The sequence below is a fragment of the Choristoneura fumiferana genome, chromosome 12, assembly GCF_025370935.1.
Source record: "Choristoneura fumiferana chromosome 12, NRCan_CFum_1, whole genome shotgun sequence".
NCBI classification, from domain to species: Eukaryota; Metazoa; Arthropoda; class Insecta; order Lepidoptera; family Tortricidae; genus Choristoneura; species Choristoneura fumiferana.
In genome coordinates, this window is record NC_133483.1 from 1,520,244 (window position 1) to 1,540,371 (window position 20,128).

Sequence of the window (20,128 nt, forward strand, 5' to 3'; positions counted from 1 at the left end):
AGTCGTCATCTTGCGGTTCATGATCGTCACTCGAGTACCTTCCTTCCCCAATGGTTCTCTATTCTTAGAGCGATGTGACCCACCCATTACCACGTAAACTTGCATATTCCTCGCGCTAAATTCATGACTTTTTAGTTCTTCGGCGAACATCTGTATTCCAGATTCTATCACGCAAAAAAAAACTTCAAGCTTAACTTTCTCTTTCTATATTTCCCTCTTAGGGCTTAAGTGAGGAGAAAAAATCATCCCCACTTTACGTGCAGGGAAGGTAAGTACTTTTTTTAATCCCTTGGTGGTATAGAAACCATATCATGCTAAATTACAACTCTCTAACTCGCTATGGGCATTAGCGACTTAACAGGGTGGCAACCGACTGCGACCGCCTGATGTCACTTGTAAACCTATTTCTATGAAAAGCGCTTCGACGCTTTCAAACACAGACTTACCGCTGTTCTCTAGCCCTGTCCTACGAAGTGCCAAGTTCGAACATCGTATCTTGCCGTCCCTCTGACGCTAATATTATTGAATACGAGAGTGAGAGGAACAGTACGATACGAACTTCGATTTTCGAATTTCGTAGTAGCCCTCCTGCTCTAACAAAGAGTAAGTTTGGATCTGACCACTTATTATTCCGCTACTGTTGTGGTTGCATTAATCGAGATAGCTGAACAAATTACATACAATTACTCATCACATTCTTACCGTGTCGAATCTATATGAATTGCTAGAAATTCATAAAATAGAGCGTTTCATTGTGGTTTCTTTACAAATAGCCTTTCTGACATAATAGGTACGAGTACACCATGTAACAACAAGACATCATTAATAGTAGATATTTAATAAGGAGACCATTTTATACCTTCGAGACAATTCATCTGCTGCTATTACGGAATCCAGCTTTGGTCAACTGCAAGTAAATCAAACATACAATACCTTCAGAGAGTTCAAAGCAAATCAATATATTTAAAAGACAATCACATGTGCATCTTGTCTTCCCGAATTACTGAAGTCCACAACTACTCAGTGATACCAACAATAAAATTGCAATTGATACCGTGCAAAGTGGGTGGTGGGGGGAGCCGAAACGATTACAGCTAAAAATGAAACCAATGGTGCTAGTATGAGCAGTCAATGTAGGTTTTGCAGTAAACATTGATTGATTTTGAGATAAATACGAGTATTATGCTAACAAGATGGTGTTCTTATTATGGATTATAAAATTACTAAAAAGGGTGACTGCAAATTTGACAGATTTTCAGAAGTACCTTTGGTGGAAACAAGAACAACGAAATAGTTTGAAATGCTTTACCTTGCTACTGTGGTGCTTGTGGTAGTTGAGTATGTGTGACATTTTTTGGCAGCGGAAGACGGATCTGCATGAAAAAGCATATGTGTCGCAAAGATGTAGCTATTAAGATTGTAGTTCATTGATATGGATCTCCGCAAAGTAACGCCTGAATCAATCGAATCGCAAACAATTGTAGAGTTAGCACGTGGCGTCAGCGAAAAGGTGTCAAATAGCGTACGTTGATTATCTTTGATTGTACTACACTATGAATATAAATAAATAAATAAATTTTATACAATGGATATATTTAGTCAGGGTCGCCGTCATCGAAACCGATGTGGAGGACTATATATGTATAGACGACCTAACCTGAAGCTCTGCTCCTGAAACAAAAAAGCTAAGACTTAATTAATTCGTCATCCTTACTAATTTTTACTCATATTACAAACGCGGAAGTATTGTATGCCTGTCTGTTACTTCCTCATGCTTAAACCGCTGAACTGATAAAAATGCAATTTATTGTGAAGATTATTTGAGACCCTGGAAAGGACATAGGATAGTTTCTATCTTAGAAAAAGCGGGTAACAGCTAGTAAAATATAATGGCATGTTGTTGGTCCAAGTGCACAATGTGTTATGTTTGACACAATACATCATAGACCCAATTGCCTGCAGGCAGACCTTGCTAAGCTCTTAGTTACAAATGGTATCAAGTATCATTTCATCCCACCACACGCACCTAATTTCGGTGGCCTATGGGAATCTGAAATGAAGTCTACGAAGTACCTCTTAAAAGGGTCATAAGGCAATTCCACTAAACTTTAGCATATATGAGGAAATGTCTAAGGTGCTAGCTCAGATCAAAGCGTATTTCATTTAAACAAGGTATGTTTAAATCAATCAAGTTTCTAGCAGCGCATTCTTCTTGGCTATCATGGTGTTTCCGAAAGCACGGGTAGTATAAAAAACTGGAATGTAAAAGTGCCATTACAGAATGAACGTTTTGATTTTGATTTATGCCCGGGCACATTGGGCAGCGTGGGCAGATCGCGCCGTTTCACCTGTCAAACACGAGCACCGAGATGCGTGCGCCAGCGCCGCCTCGCTCCAATGCGGACGTGTGGAGCGCAGCGCTGTGCTAATGTCGATGTCGATAACTTTATGACAAACTAGTCCTTACTCTTTAGCTAAGCAGTTCCACATGGTGTAATGCTTATATATGTGTAAACTGGAATTTATTTTGGTATGGTGCCTTGAGCCAATAGGACTTTACGTAACTGTAATCCTTACTTTCTTACTACATAATAATAACATGAAAAGAGTATGATAGTATTAAAATTCGTATCATTCTTATAGTTTCGGAATAAATTGTAAAATAAATATTTATGTAAACTATTTTAGAGACTATTGAGAAAAAAAACCGACTCCTAATTGGCTAGAACAAATGGTGCAAAATAACATTATAATTTCATTCACATACTTTACCTACTTTCCTCACAATATTGAATGTAAAAAAAATTAAAAGGAAAAACCAAGTCTATTAGTCTCTCATACGCCCAAAAAACATTACCCGACTGGGTACAAATGTAAAAATTGGTAAAAATAGAATGCCTCGTCATAAACGGTGATCTTTAATTCGACGCATACGAAATTTGTAAACTAGTCGATACTACACAATTCCATCGACAACAAAAAGAAAGCACGCGCGACGCATCAAATATTTCTCAAAGAAAACATTCAGTCGCATTTCCCTGCTCGCGCGCATCAGGCGTGGACTCTAGTACCATAGTAATGTGACCATGTCGAGTGAGTCAGTGACAACGGGGAGTTCCAGGCTCAGGCAGTTCGGGTTGTACAGGACTATAGATTCCAGGACAGAGGAGTTCCTCAAGTTGTCCCGGAGACGGCAGATTAGGCAAGGATGCGCGTGCGCCGCCGTTTCCACCGTCATCACTGTGACTATTGTAGTGGTAAGTTTTTCTTTTTTAAATCGTTTCAATTAAGGACATTACAAGCAGTAGCGTAGCTAGGTAACCAAAGGCCCTGGGGCAAAAATAAACTATTGAAAATCGTTTGCTCCATATTAGTCGTGTTCCGAATTCGACGTACTTTAGATTTGTCATTTATTGTTTGTAAGTCAGAGTCCAAGGGGCCCCCTGTCCTTGGAGGCTCCGAGGCACTGCCTCCTATAGCCCTCAGGTAGCTACGCCACTGGTTGCAAGGGATTCTAAGAGCTGGCAGTTTTCGCGGAAAAAGAATTAGCTAAGCTATTCATATAGAGAACGCTGCCAGCTTTTCGAAACCTTGCGTAAAGGAAATTCCTTACATTTTCCTTACATTGTGTTGGTTTCTTTAAAACGTTTGGTTATGATTTCTGGTTTATGAAAGCTGAGCTTGAGGGAATGTCTGGGATTCACGAGGCTAGTTAGTTTTGTCTACTAATGTGCCAAAGGAAACTTTCCAAAATTGCGGAATATTTCTTAAAGGAAAATTTCGGAAACTTCTCACAATTTTGTATAGGGATTGAAACTTTCCGTTTCTTAAATTTAAATTTCCAATATTTCTTGTGAAATTTTCCAGATATTTCCGAGAACTTTCCAACTTTTCGGTAACTTTCCGCAACTTGCACATCTGTAGTGTTGTCATGTCCGTCCTGTTAGTGCTAGAATACCTACTGTTCCTCTACGTTAACTAACTACACCGACAAAGAAATAAAACAAAATTTTGAAAAAAAAAAACTTTTTTGGGAAAGTATGTATTCTGCATTATTTTATTTAAATTTTATTTTATCTTTTAATAGAGGCCCTTCACACGTGTAGTGTCAAAATCTTTAGCAAAATATTGAAAAGAAAAAAAAATTACTTGGCTGCTTCTTCAAACTAGGATAGTAAGCCAGTGTTAGTCATTCAACACGCTTTAGCTTCATGTATACAGAACTGTTTATATCTTGCACTGTAAACGAAGCTAGAGTTGCTAGCTTTCTGTCCTAGCTTTTAGTCCTAGCTAGCAAAGTAACCTCGTTTTCTGGTTTTCTGAAGCTCACAAGCATTTTCTCAAGGTCACAGTCTTTCATAAGCCAAGGTAGACAGCTGGTAGTTTCCGCCAAGGCAGCGTGCCACCCTTCCACAGCGGGCAGGCAACACTAGCGCTGCCTACCCTCAAAGCACGCTATTGCCAATAATTGATTCTGTTTTTACTAACAACGCATTTGTAAAATGAAATCTAAGATTTTTAAAAACAAAAAGTTGTCGTTTATGCTATTTGACTTGTACCACGGATTTGCTTCTGTGATAGTATAGAAATTAAGCTAGCTATCTAGCGTCTCTAGCACCAGTCGTTTAGGCTGTACGTTGTCAATCATGCGACTCATGTAACTGGAAGCATGTTCGGCGCTGTGATCAAATTTTTGTGAGTTCAAATCCCAGCTAGCACAGTCGATAAACTTTGCGTTTTTAAAAATCTTACATCGTTTTAGCTGCTAACGAAAAGAATGATTTTACCGTTAATTATATTAAGCCCGTCTTAGACATGTCTAAAGTTATTTAACTTGTGTTAAACACGTGTTTTCTAAGCTATTGTGATAACCGGGTAAGTGTTTATATTCTGTAGTTTAAGTTATTTCGGTTCTGTGAGGGTCGCAGTTCTAACCTAACCCATTTTTTGGCTGCAGATAGGTTTTGTGAGGGTCACAGTTCTAACCTAACCAAACCTACATTTCTGGCTTTTTAGATTTTTTTTTAGTTTCATATTTTGAATTACTTATAGTTATGTATAAATAGATTAGGAATAAATATAAGGTATCTTTTTAAAATATTTATAAATAATACCAAATATGTTATTGCTTAAAATCGATATTTTTAATAAATAATGAAACGATATATACATAAATTGTAGTGTAGACATTATGAATATAATAAATTCAAAGTTACAATGATTATTGTCTAAACTGAAAACGTATAATGATCATTAGGATGTAAAATTGTATGAGATACATTTTCGAAGTTTCAATAATCGAATTTGCAATTTTATATGAACTTTGGCGCACCCTAGACCACGAGTTCGGAATGTAGGTATGTGTGAGTGAAACAACTCTTATAATTTTACTGCGAGCTTTTCGGCGGAAAAAAACCGCATCATCATCATCATCCCAGCCTATATACGTCCCACTGCTGGGCACAGGCCTCCTTTCAGAACAAGAGGGCCATAGTTCCCACGCGGGCCCAGTGCGGATTGGGAACTTAACACGCACCATTGAATTGCTTCGCAGGTTAGTACAGGTTTCCTCACGATGTTTTCCTTCACCGCAAAGCTCGTGGTAAATTTCAAATGTAATTCCGCACATGAATTTCGAAAAACTCAGACGGTGCGAGCCTCTGCTTGAGAGGCGATAGGTCAAACCACTAGGCCACCACGGCTTTTGGAAAAAAAACCTGATGACATAAAATAAATTAATAAATATCATAGCATAATAAATTAATAAGTCATCATCATCATCATCATCATCATCATCAGCCGGAAGACGTCCACTGCTGAACAAAGGCCTCCCCCTTAATTAATAAGTATCATAGCATAATTTAACACCAATTAACCTAGTCCCAAAGTACCCAAAGCTTGCGTTATGGGCATCAAGCAACAACTAAACATAATTAAATGTACAGATTCATACATTATTTAACACTCAAGAGCCGAGAAACAAACATTGGGTATTTTTCATACAAATATCTGCCTCGTCCGGGGATCGAATCTAGGGCCTCAAGGTTCTCTAACCACTCAGCTGTCCGGTCATCCAGGGGTCATCCAAAAATAATTATAATGTTGTGGTTTAGTAGGTGTGTGTCGAATTTCCAATCCGGACTAGCCCTCTCATTCTGATAAGAGGCCTGTGTCCAGCAGTAGGTATATTGTGGCCATTACAGGGTGATTTCGGGGTCGTTATCCAAACTACTATTATTTTCTGACTCAGTAAATGATTGCGATTTAAACTATTAAATGATTTAATTGAAACACTGATATCTTACGGTTATTCATTTATTTTAATTAAAAAATGTTTCAAAATTAACCGTCTTTGCTAGAATACTTTCGAAATTATGAGTAATAATGTCACATTGTCAAAGTCAATCAACGTGTGATCCTTTGATGAAAGCATTGACATTGTGTGTGACCTTATGGCTTTAATATGGCACTAGACTGGCTGTGTGGAACAAAACGCGCGGCGCATCAATCTATACATATTTATATGTATACATATCTATACATATTTATTATAATAAAGCTGAAGAGGGTCGAAAGTCTGTACATGAAAGATATTCGAAAAAAAAGTTGGCTGGGAATACTTAGAATCGATAACAGAACACGTTCCAACAATTTTTAGAATTTTTGTCTGTTTGTCTGTTTATCTGTTTGTCGTTTATTTGACCGCGCATCACGTGAGAACGGCTGAACGGATTTTCATGCAAACTTAACTAATCTGTCGAGAAAATCCCCGGTCAGGTTATAGACTTTAAAAATAAAAGACCCTAAGACCCTAAAAGAGGGGGGGGGGGAAGCCGCTACCCTTGATTGAGTTAAGTTTGCACCTGAATCTTATGACGCTACTTAGGAAAGAGGTGCACACTTATTTCCAAGTGTTGGTACGACTATCGAGGAGTACCCTGCTACACTAACAGATGGCGCTGATTTTGTCAAATTGACTAAGTTTAGAAGTAGTACGGTACGGATATCAAGAAATTTAACTGAATAGGTAATTGATTAAATAATACAACAAAATTAAACGACAATAAATTAATTGCCACACATTTCACAGTGCCATCTTATGGGAAACTGAAACAAACGAGTTAACATAGTTACGTAGTGGTTACATCAACACTCATATTCAACACGCGTATAATTAATTAATAGACAAATGTCATGAATTATTCCTAATTTAATTATATCCGGAATACGGAAATTCGTCGAAGAACTAAAGTCACTGACATAGCTCGAAAAATTATAATAATATGCAAGTTGAAGTGGCAATTGGCAGGCCACATCGCTCGAAGAACAGATTTAACCGTTGGGGGAGAAGTCCTCGAAGAGCGGCGACCGGAAGACGAAGCGTTGGCAGGCCTCCCTCCAGGTGGAATGACGACATCGTGAGACTTGCGGGAAACCGGTGGATGCAAGAGGCGAGTTGTCGTTCATTTTAATTTATTTGAATTGTAATATTATTGATTCTATGTATGTTAGTCTGTAAGGTATTTATTGTATGGGCCAAGTTGTCCGAAATAAATGGATTTATTACGAGTATTATTATTATTGTGGCGTTTTAAGGGGTAGGCCTTTGTCCAGCAGTGGACCTCTTCCGGCTGATGATGACGAATTATATCGCATCCATATTCACACGTATTGCCTCTTTTAAGCACTTAATAATGGTCACGAAGGAGAGTATACTTAAAAAAAAACATTTTTCTCCTTCTTTTGCGGAGTAAATTTCAAACGATTTCGGAATTGGGACTCGCATTTTACAGGCGTTACCATGCCTTCCCGAAAAAAACCGGCCAAGATCGTGTCGGACACGCCCAAAATAGGGTTCCGTAGCCATTAGGAAAAAATTAGGTATTTTTTTCTAAAGATTTCGTATTTTATACGGAATCTTCCAAGTTTAGGTATATTTTACATACAGACAGACAGACAGACAGACATGGTGAAATTATAAGGGTTCCGTTTTTGCCATTTTGGCTCCGGAACCCTAAAAACGAATCTTTCGCGAAAGTCTCGCAGCGCGTGTAGAGTCTGAGGAAGACCGCGATGGGAGACACAGTGGCGCTCTAGCCAGGCAGGCCGCTTCCATTTCGGCCGAAACGGCAAGCTAGCGCGAGGCTGGGTTGCGATCCCAAAGACATGTACGCAATCTATGAGATCACTCGATGTAGGAAAATAGTAAGCGACGAATAAAAATCTTATTTCTTGAGCGATATAGATGTGAAACTTGGTGATCATGATCAGATTTTTCAGTTGATTGTTTAGCCGTAGTTTGAAGGGATTTTTCGAAAATTCCACGAAAACGGCCAATGCGGGCAATTAACCTCATTCCTATCGAGTATTGTGTAAAAATAAAATTTAACGCAGACGAAGTCGCGGGCAAAAGCTAGTCATCAATATTATTCAACAAAAAAAGTCAACAAACTATAGTGAACGGGATACTCGTAAAAGTAACATATTTGAAGTTGAAATAAAAAATACAAAAAGAGTCCAAAAAAACAATCATTATAGTGAAAGGTTCACAAATCCGCGCTGTGTACAAATTTTGTGCGCCGTTTTAATGTAAGAAACATGCAGTCATACATAGATGTCGATGGATGAAAGTACCTAAGTATGTTAGATTACATTTTTCGCTCCGCGACCCCGAAATCACCCTGTAGATTAGAAATCAATCTGTCATAATTACAGGTTTACCTATTTCGTCATCGCGCTCCAAAGGCTTATTTAGACGATCACTGACTATTGCCGTCTGTTACAATAATATTGACGCTCTGTAACACTAATAAAAACACGATTGCGTCGCATTGAATAATTGAACCCGTTGAATAATTGTTTAAGATTTTTTCATCATACAATGCAGTAAGTAAACAATGACGTTGCAACATGAAGGTTGAATGGGCTGTTAAGCGTTACCTAGATAAAGAATTTCCAACGAGGAAACGCTGACAGGTTTTTGGGCATAATGGCAACTACTTTCTATTTTATTTTTAATTTAGTGTGATGGCTTCAGTCATAAGAACCAATAATGTTTTTTTCCGTTAACCCAAATTTTAAGAAACGGAACCTTTTTTTATGGTTCCGGAGCCAAAATGGCAAAAACGGAACCCTTATAGTTTCGCCATGTCTGTCTGTCTGTCCGTCCGTCCGCGGCTTTGCTCAGGGACTATCAATGCTAGAAAGCTGTAATTTAGCACGGATATATTAGTAAACTATGCCGACAAAATGGTACAATTAAAAATTCAAAAAAAAATTTTTTAGGGTACCTACCTCCCAAAGACGTAAAGTGGGGGTGTTTTTTTTCTCATCTAACCCTATAGTGTGGGGTAGGTATCGTTGGATAGATCTTTTAAAACCATTACAGGTTTGCTTAGACGGATTTTTGATTCAGTATTTTTTTTGCGAAATATTCAACTTTAAAGTGCAAATTTTCATTAATTATCGCGCGTCCATTCAAATTTCAATTTTTTTTTCAAATCTTTTTTAAATTCAAAGTTTCATTTCAAATTCAAAATTCAGGATGGTAGTAAGTATATCAAACTTTCAAGGAAAACTATAACGGCTAAGTTTGCTTGAGTAAATAGCAGTCTAAGGTATAAAATATACCTAAACTTGGAAGATTCCGTATGAAATACGAAATCCTTAGAAAAATATTACTTAATTTTTTCGTAATGGCTACGGAACCCTAATTTGGGCGTGTCCGACACGCTCTTGGCCGGTTTTTTTTTAACTTAGAACGCTAATGTTCAGATAACTGATGATCAAAACTAGTAAAGTTCATGAATGGTGAGCTATAACGCATTGAATCGTTGTTGCCCATTACTGGGTACTACTTCATCATTCATTCATGGGTCATACTCCATGACTGGTGCGGTCACCCTAGTAATCAGTAATTCATTTATTTGCTCAAACATGGTACAAAGAAGATGGTTTACATACAATTTATAGTGCGACATGTTTGTAATCATTTAATTTCTTCTCTTTTACTCGTATTTCTGTCGGAAATGACAAGATCAGTTCGTAATTTATCTTAACGTATATCCCATTGTAGGGCACAAGCCTCCTCTCACAATCAGAGGGCTTGGGCCGCATCTGGTGAAAATCGGAAACTTCACACAAACCACTGGATTTCTTCGCAGGTGTGTAACGCTGATGCTCCGTTTCCACCAGAGATGAGCGAGGATGTATTGCGAGGAATGAGTTTTTTTATTAACCAATAGGAACGGCCAATAGGAGCCTTTGAGATGTGGTGCTGGAGGAGAATGAAAGGCATAAGTTGGATGGAAAGGAAGACCAATGAGGAAGTCTTGGGAATGGTTGAAGAACGGAGAACAATCCTGAACACTATAGATGCTAGACGCGGGAATATGATCGGGCATTTGATACGACACGACGACTTCTTCAAAACAATTAAGGAAGGAAAGATCGAGGGGAAGATAGGAAGAGGTCGACCTAGGCGCAGCCACATCGATCAGATAAGGGAGAAAGTCGGCGTCGCGTCGTATCAAGAGGTCAAGAGGATGGCTCAAAGGAGGGATGTGTGGAAGATACTCCACCGACAAGAGTATAACTGTTTAGTTAAAGAAAAAGAGAGGAACGGTTAATTTACCTAGCCTCATTCCGCTTAGCTGTTTCCACCAGAGCAGTGCTGTGCGAGGATAGGAAAATGAAGCGTTTCTATTGGTTAATGTAAAACACATCCTCTCTCATCTTTGGTAGAAAAGGAGGCTCAACCTAACCTCTGTTTGATTCCTTCACAACTTTCAAACGTATTTCTAGGAATGGGCGGAAATTCGTTTTACATTCGGTTTTACTGAATTTCGGCAGCTTGAGCCGAACTTCAGCATTCGGCCGAAATTCGGTTTAAATGCCGAACATTCGGCACTAGAAAAAAAGAACCTACTTGTACTATTTCGACCGAAATCAATAGAAAGCATATCTGTCATATCATATCAGTAAAATACATGCAATAAAAAATCATTTAACTTAGTAAATAGCTTAGGTACCTATTCTTTTAATAAGCATCTTAATTAAAATTCGTAAATTGAATTAAAAAAGAAAAAGTTTTTGTTTCGCAATTTTCACAAACTAGTACTTATAGTATTATTATTACTAGTTTAGTATTTTTAATCATTATAGGGTGATTTTAACAACCGCCTTTAACAATCTATCTACTCTTACTCGTATTTAAAATTTACTAGAGGCAGGTTATTGAACTTCGGTTCGGTTCGGCCGAATTTTTTATTTTTACCGAATGTTCGGCCGAAGTTCTTATTCGTTTCAAACCACATTCGGCCCATCACTAGTAATTTCCCATAATTATAAATTCCGAAAAACTCAACCCCACCAAACCAACTGAACCCACGACCGGCATGAGAGACCATAGGTCTAACCACTAGAACATTTACCACGGCCTTTATCATTTATCTATTATCTGATACATTTTATTGTAATTAACTTTTTCCAACGTAATAACATGCGAGCTTTCTCCCGCAACAATTTGACCACCAAAGTCATTTAAGTTGTTGCATAAAAAGGTATGGTAATTGTTGGTGGTCACATGTAGGTACCTACTTATTTAATAGGCTGCGACTGATAAAATAACAATGCTGATGCGGGTTTGCTCGCGTGAAGCAGCATTTTACGAGAACGAATGAATCGATTTATGGGTGAATTGCACTGATGTATTAAACTGGTGAATTGCAAAAAAATTGTACTACCATAGGGCACTTGTCCCACCGCCGACGATGAGCGAGAAGCGAGTAGAGCGAGTAACTAGAAACGATTGGGCGAGCAGCGAGAAGCGAGTGTAGTTTTGTCGCTCGGCTGTAAGCGAGTGTTCGCGTGCGACGGGCGATTACTCGCTCCTCTCGACTCGCTCGTGCGGGGCGGCCGCCAAGATGACATCGCTGAGCGAGTATCTATAGCTCAGCGAGTTTTATATCTCTAGTCGCTGCGACAAAAGATGTAAGAGCGAGTTCTCGCCGACAGTGTGAACAGCCAGCGATCAACTAGTAATATATGTGTCTCTTTTACTCACACAGGATCTTATATCTTAGAAAATAGTCGATAGCCAATCGTTTCCTCGCTGGCGGTGAGACAAGTGCCTAGACTTATCTAGGATTAAGGGCTTTAGTTAAGAAAACTTAATTGATTCCTTCTTTTGTATAGATGTCGCTAGCGTCACTGCTGGCTAAATAAGAAACAAACAAGCTGAGATATGTGGTGCATAGGGGAAATTCGTGTCTGTACCGTTGTCCAGCAGTGGTGTAGCGGTATAGCACACGGCACGGAATGCCGAGGACCTGGGTTCGATTCCCAGTGCTGGTCTTATTTTTCTGGTTTTTCTGTGCATCTATATTTCAGTTTGTATTTTCAATTTTAATTGATTCCTTTGTGTTACGAAAGTTAGTCATACAAACTACATTACATTTAATAGCGGATTAACTCAAAATGCTTCTGTATTACACTGTATTACATTATGAGTTCTATGTAGAGGTTAGATTAAAATTATTATTCAATACAGTTTTATTTGGAGTTAATACAGTGCGAGTTATCATGTGCGCTATAAGGGTAACTTTCGTAACACAAAGGAATTGGTTTTCTTAACTGAAGCCCTTAATCAAATTTTTTGTAGTTCACCCTTATATTCCTTTGAAATTAATAAATAAAACAGTTAAAAGAACCTCATATCGGCCTATAGTTCCCACGTGTTGCTAGTGTGGATTGAGAAATTTACACACACCATTGACTTGCTTCCCTAGTTTGTGCAAGTCTCTTCACGATGGCTCTCGTTCTTCTACGTACCCCACTTCTGAAGGGCTAATACTAAATTCGAAAATCGAGGTTCGTTTATTATTTAATACGAGAGATGGAAGGTACGATACGATCTTCGATTTTAGAATTTCGTAGTAGCCCTGCCGATTCGATCCCGTAGAAAGACCCCAAGCATATAAAATTTTTGCATTAGGTATAGTACGCTATCAGCTCGAGACGCTTACCGTAAACTGCTTCAACTTTGCCCTCTGGCCCCAACATTGCCTGATTCGATTTATAGTCGATAACTCAGCACCCTTTAGGTTTTTTAAACTTTTATCCCTCCGTAATAATAATTCCCTTGTAGATAAAAGTTTAGAACCTATAAGAGTGCTCAGTTATCGACTCTAAATCAAATCAGGCAATGTTGGGGCCAGAGGGCGAAGTTGAAGTAGTTAACGGTACGCTATAGCAACATGTCAACTCAAATTCACTCACTCAAACGGTCATCACATGGCAATAACTTTCAGCTCCGTCACAGTCACTTACCTTTTAGGCGCCAGCGCATGAACTTTTCACAAAGTCACTGCTCTGTATTTAGGGACAGGCACCAGCACCAATATCTGATACAACGTGCATAAATCTGATACGACTCTATTTTTAGGGCCGGTAGGACGTATCAGATATTGCACGCTCGGCTGCGACAGTGACTGGACCAGTGCCTTTGGTTTGATGTGCAAAATAAATGTCGCCCAGTGGTAGCTGGGGTGCATTATTCGTAGCAGGGAAGCAGGATTTCATTGATATAGACCTCCGCAAAGTAACACCTGAATCAGTCAAATGAATTTCTTGATATCGACGTCTCGTCCTGAGGCCGAATAGTCTAACGCTTTGACATTCGCGATCGCATTTGCTATTCCTCTCCGCCTTAATTCACTAATCTTTGACAAAAACGCCTATCGTTTTGTCGAAGAAAGTAATCCTCATACTTTGGCAACCTTGTACTTAAATTCGGCCCGACGTCACGCTCCAGACGCCGAAGAAAGCCGCGGCGTCGGCGCACGTGTTGATTGTAATTGCTTATACACACAATGGTGCATCTTCCGTGAGAGCGTGGAATAATAGGGCTTGCTCTTAAATGTGGTTTTACTGGACGTGGTATGTCCGACAATACGTCAAGCTGATAAGTGATGCTTAAAAGAAATCATGGTTGCCTGTTCGGAAATTGAAAAGAGATGAGAAATAATTAATGTGATCTGCAAGCGATAGATGGCGCTGGCTAGTTAGATCTCAGGGTTGTAATTACTTCCTAGCGTGTGAAGTATGCTTACGTACTAGTGAAATAGTAAAAAGTATGTAAGTATAATTTAATGACCGGTGGTAGATTTTTTTTGACATTCATAAGTGCTTGTTATAGCCTAAATTGAATAAAGATATTTTGACTTTGACTTTGACTTTAATTCCAGTGCCCAGCAGTAGGACGTATATAGGCTGGGATGATGACAATGATGATGTATATCAAATATGTAACATAACACATTTTAACATTTAATTACAATTCAAACGTAATCATCAATAAAATAATATAAAATACAACATGTGAAAACCAGAAATTAAATCACAATCAAAATTTATAATTAAATAAATAATAAATTCACATAACACATTGATTTACTAATAGGTCAACTTGTGTCAAGCGTCCTGTATTTTTTTTTCAAAAATGTTAATCTTTTGCGGAAGTGCTAGCCAGTAATTAATCCACTATGGTATACAGTGTGTATTGTTGATATAGCCTCAAACTGTAACCAGACGCAGATCTAAGTGCTTTGAAACGATATTAAAACAAATTGTTAATTTGGAATTAACTGCCAGAGCGTAATTTTTTTTTTTTCGAACAGCAATTTAACGCGTTCAATAATTGAATACGAGAGAGAAGCGTTCTGTGCAATAAGTGCGAAGTTTTGAATAAAAACAAAGTAGTGTCACGTAGTTATACATGGCGTGCTAATTTACTTCATAAGGAAAATAATAAGTCAAATTTATTTACTAACACATAATAAAGTGTGATTATTAGGGCCTTCACCAACTAACCTTAAAGTTTAAGGTCTTATCAAAAATATACGTGTATTTGTATTTATCACTCTCAGCGCGGTAAGGACGGGGTTCAAATCCCGACTAGAAACTTTTAGTGCATTGCGATTCACCAATATATAATGTTTATAAGTAACATGCAGTTTAAAAATGATTAAACTAAATCATTATTCTGTGGACGTATTTGTCTCGTGTAATTTACGATCATATGAGAAGTTTCAGCTTTCTACAATGATTTATGATCATCGCATGAGTGAATACTGAATCTCATTAAAGACTAGGTTTTACAATGTTTGAATTACGAATCAAGCTTCATTTGTCTTTAAGCGTCTCTTTATTTCAAATGCAAAAACGATCTCCTAAATATTTCACAGTGTTTCTTCTTCATCGAAAAGTCTTTGCAATTTGCATACCGTTTGTATCAAACGCGCCAACGCGCGTCAAGGCGCGCTTAAAACGCGGGTGGCAAAGGCTCCAAGCATCACCTTTTGATTTGAGATAGGGGCTTATAGAAATCAAAAGTTTCGTTTGTTTTTTTAGTTCTTTTACACGGGGGAGATGCCCGCCAATATGAGTGTTACATGTATCTGGGCTTGTGCTTGCTTAATATGTGTGTATTTGTGTGTCTAACAAGTATTTAATACATTTATTTTTAACCGTAAGTATTACTTGTTGTTTACATTGTATTTAACCCAATGTGTGTACATATTCAATATAAAGATTGATTTGTCCATTTTTACTTTTGATACAACACTAGTCCTACAATTGCCTGATATGTATTTTTTTTTAATTTCAGATCGTACTCCTAATCTACGAGTACGGATTTCGCGTCGAGTACGAGGTACCCCCGAAGACCAAATACAAGCAAAACTGGATCGGCATGCTCAACGACTCAGACGCAAGCTTTGACAAGACTCACAGAGCAAACTTCAACATCGACAGAAATGCACTAAAGCTACTACCATTAATACTAAAAGCTATAAAACAGAACAAATATATGGATAAAGTCATAGATGACTCAAGTCAAACACCGAACAATGAAAAACATACGACTGAATTCCCTATCCAGAGAAACGTGTTCACAGATGCAAGAAATTGGATCAGAATGCCCCCGTCCAGAATGTATGCAATAGAGTACAAGACGTCACCAATAGTGTTTTTTAAATCAAGAAATTTAGAAACATTCGCAAAAGCCAGAAAAATGATGGAATCTCAGAGGATCATGAATTATTTGGACAAAATGCTAAGTGAGAAAGTAAATTCAGGGCCACTTCCTAACCAAGTTAAGAATGGAGAGTCTTCGAGTACTATTAAAACAACGACAGTTTCTGATGAAAGCCCGGCTAAAACATATCTACAATACATAGACACAGACAGTTTTAGAGAAAGGATAACACCTACATGGAAAGGAGAACCACCTGCTACAGAAGGAAAAGAGCTTGAGTCTTGCAAGTGTCCTAGTAATCTGGGAGAAATACTAAAAAAACTTGCACGTAACATTGAACAGTTACTTCCAGACAGCAATGAACGAAAATTGGATATTTCAAAACCTTGTAGCAAGTCCAAAACGACCACTGTAACTCCAAATACCGTTACAACAAAGAAATTTTCAAAAATTACAAATAAATCTGGAAAAACGAATGAGGCTTCGTTAATCGAGCACCGTAATCAACAAAAAACACTAAGTGTAGAGCCAAAATTAGAAATGAGACCTGAAGAAAAACTTATAAATGCAAAAAATATCATTGAAAATATACCTAATCAACAAAGAAGAACACCGCATAAAGATCTGTCAGACATTGTTATAGCAAGTTATAAGAAAAAACATAGTAAATGTAAAGGAACTGATCGCGATCAAACCACTACAGTTAAATGGAATATTGAACCTACGGAATTTATTACGTTTAATAGTATTACCACTTCTAAGCCTATGACTTCCAAGTCCATGACTACTAAGACCATGACTACTAGGCCAGTAACATTTAAGCTGGTTAGTTCTAAACCCACAACTATTAAACCCACTACTTCAAAACCAATGGCTGCTGTGACATCGACAAAATTGTGGCGTATCACAACTGAAGAAAATTTCGTTATAGCACATCAATATAATGAAAACATATTTTCTGGCTCTAAGGACTACTCTAAACAGTCAAAGTTTGCACATGTAGCTACAACTTTCAACCCAGAAGTTTCAATTGATAAAACGGTAGATGAAATTAAAACAAAGAGTAAAAAAATGTCACTGAAACAGTTTTTACAAAATCAAAAGGAAGGTCTATCTAAGAATAGACATTTTAAGGGCACCTTATCAGACGTTTATAAAGCAGAAATTTCAGATTTACCAGCCATGAAAACGTTTAATACAAAACGTAATCACAACGAAGAAAAGAAAGATTTTCAACCAAAAGTTGACTCTAATACAACGAATATATTAATAAATAATGAAATATCTAACATACACGTAGACAATAATACTAAAACTAGGTCGGTTGAGTCCCTTATGGCAATAACTGACGAAGATTTTGAGAATATACTCCCTGAATTAATTGAAACCGACGCGATCCTACTAAACGAAACAGCGCTTGCGGAATCCCTACGTAAATTAGACATAAGTTCACAAGAAGTATCACAATCAATATTACCTCAGAGTAGGCCGTCTTTTTTAGAAATTCGACGCAATGAAGGGAGACACGATGATGCAGATTATGATCCAGACACTCTTAATAATTTAAACGTCTACGACTAGTTACAATTGTATTGTTTAGTTATGTCACATGTTTATAATGAACACGCTGTTTGAATTAAACTGTTTATTTTACACCGTATTTATTTTAGTTGAGCGCATTGATATTGTTATCGTTAAAAGCACTGTGAGTGTGTGAAATGTAAGTAAACAAAAATAATGTAGGTAAGTATATCGAGAATTTAGAGATATTTATTGCTAACATATTTCTTTTGTTACAGGTAATACTACTAATCTACGAATATGGGATTGCTGTAGAATCTAATTTAGTACAAAGGATGTTATACAGTTATGGTAACGACAGCAGTATAAATGGTACAGAAGATAGCCCAATAGCAGATAGGCTGCACCGGAGTTATTTTGGATTTGACCAAGACTATTACGAGCGAATGCCTCTCCTTGTAAATGCAATGCAAGAAAACCATTATATAGATCCTATTCTAGAAATGACATTTCCAGCAAAAAGAGCTCGAGTTCTCAAAAACAAAACTACAACGACCACAGTAAATTATAAAGCATCGTCTATTAGAAGAACCAGTCCTAGACCTTTCATCTTCGAATACAGAAGTCCAACACCTACACCCTTTAGCAGAACTTTTGGCTCCAAAAGTTGGGTTGAAAGTTACCGTAACGCACAAAGGCTCCAAAATCTCCAGCAAGTTATTCAATACCTTGAAAAAACAATTAATGCTAAATTTGGAGACTTGTACGCGATGCCTTCTAATACTCATATAGCTTTTTCTGGGATCTATGTTCCTCCGTCAGCGAATATCAACACTCAGCAAGCGAGACCTACATCACCTACCTTAGATTTGTTACAACAAAGTAGTAACAAGGTAGAGACGAAAACAAATCATCTGTCAGATCCTCTCTTCAGTTTCAAACCTGATAGTCCAGGTGACATTAATTTACTCGCGGATGGTTTTAGATTTGCACCAACTCAAAAAGTAATAACCGAATCTATAACTTCAACAGCCCCGATGTTTAGACCGATATCATATCGGAAGAAACATAAAAACGATGACAAGAATGTTGTTGACTTACTACAAGGAGCTAGTGATATCAAACACGTTGAGTCGTCAACTGTTGACAAACCAAATTCTTTCAGCGTTATGCTTAACTACATTCCATTAAAAACAACCATTAATACGGATTACAAACAAGACGATGGCACGTCGTTTACTACAAACAAAGTATATTTCACTACGTCACGACCGGTCAGAGTTCATTTCAAAAGAAAATCTAACGGGCCCGTTCGGCGAATGTTTCCTGTTAGGCCTTTAAGAAAACCAAAAACAAATAGGAATGGGAGTCTTAAGGATATTATTAGAAAATCAGAAATGAACAAAGAAACGACAATGATTGTTCACGTCAACCTCTATCCACAGAAGACAGAAGTCAAAGACGTTAGCAATGTAACCGAAAATAATAAAGATTACTCAACAACTACTGAAACAATGAAGGGCCAGCAATTGACAACAGCGCCCGAATTATCTCTAGCTCAAGTTGAAGACTATCATATTGGAAGTTCGGGAATAATACCCATTGAATCTAGGACGGAATCGTCACAATCGCCTCGTGTTCCAGTGGGGGAATTTTTTGAACCGACATCGGCAAGCACCGAAGTCAATAATTGGCCAACGAATCCTCCAGATATGGTTAAATTTAGTCCAGAGGATGCCAGAATTCCTGATCAATACAAACAACTAAGAGAAATGGAAACAAATGAAAGTGATCCATTTGGCGTTAATAGAAGAAACTTCGGAAGTGATATGATAACGCACACAGATGTTGAACCCTCAACTCTTATAGTGAAATTAAAAAATGAAATCAGAAGTACTACTGCTGGGACCATATCAGAAGAAATTATCGAAGAAGAATCAGATGAGAACACCACTGTACAAACCTATGTGCCACAAATAAATGGCCATTACAGAAGCATTAACCAGAATTCTAAGCTCCTTAACAATTTGTTGGATGTTAAAAATGAAAACGACAGGAAGAAACGACTCGAATTGTCCGTCACTAGATTACAAAAAGCATCTTATGTCGAGATGAAACGAAATAATACCTATATAAGTGCTGAAAATTATAGTGACTTTGACGAATAAAAAATAACTTGAACTATATAAAAGTATCGTTAATATTTTCTACTGTAAAACTTACGGTTTATTCGTTGCAAAATACGTGGTGACCTTTTTGAGTTATTTATTTTATGGTTTCATTTAAGTTTGTTGAAATCCATTTAAAACAGCATACCTATCCACCGACTTTTTTATGTAATTTTAATTTTTTTCTATGTGAGACTGTAAAAACTTTGTAAATAAGACAGATAAATTATATAACCTGATTGGATATTGAGTACTTTTTTTTTAAGGAAACATGAGTATTACGTATATAATTCATTTGCAACAGAAAAGGTCATGTAATTTTTTTGTACACTAGGAGTATCTTTTTCCTATATTTAAAAGGAATTACCGACCTTAAAATGAATGTTCTTAATAACCAATCGGT

The 20,128-nt window shown here is 37.5% G+C and overlaps 1 protein-coding gene across 2 annotated transcripts; it reads left to right on the forward strand.

Moving 5' to 3' along the window:
* Nucleotides 1–3,047: 3,047 nt before the first annotated feature.
* Nucleotides 3,048–19,816, forward strand: LOC141433085 (uncharacterized). 2 transcript variants are annotated; one of them, XM_074094911.1, is made up of 2 exons: nucleotides 3,048–3,257; nucleotides 17,836–19,816. In XM_074094911.1, exons 1-2 carry the CDS (start codon nucleotides 3,087–3,089, stop codon nucleotides 19,723–19,725), a joined length of 2,061 nt encoding a protein of 686 aa, XP_073951012.1. In that variant the 5' UTR covers nucleotides 3,048–3,086; the 3' UTR covers nucleotides 19,726–19,816. The 2 variants fall into 2 exon arrangements, with proteins under 2 accessions (XP_073951012.1, XP_073951011.1); XM_074094910.1 differs by lacking the exon at nucleotides 17,836–19,816 and adding an exon at nucleotides 15,668–17,684.
* The last annotated feature ends 312 nt before the right edge of the window (nucleotides 19,817–20,128 follow it).

Excerpts from the sequence above, each read along its gene's own strand:
- LOC141433085 (XM_074094910.1), top strand. The coding sequence starts at position 3,087 with ATGTCGAGTGAGTCAGTGACAACGGGGAGTTCCAGGCTCAGGCAGTTC. Across the intron at positions 3,258-15,667 it reads TCACTGTGACTATTGTAGTG|ATCGTACTCCTAATCTACGA; the intron begins GTAAGTTTTTCT and ends TTTTAATTTCAG.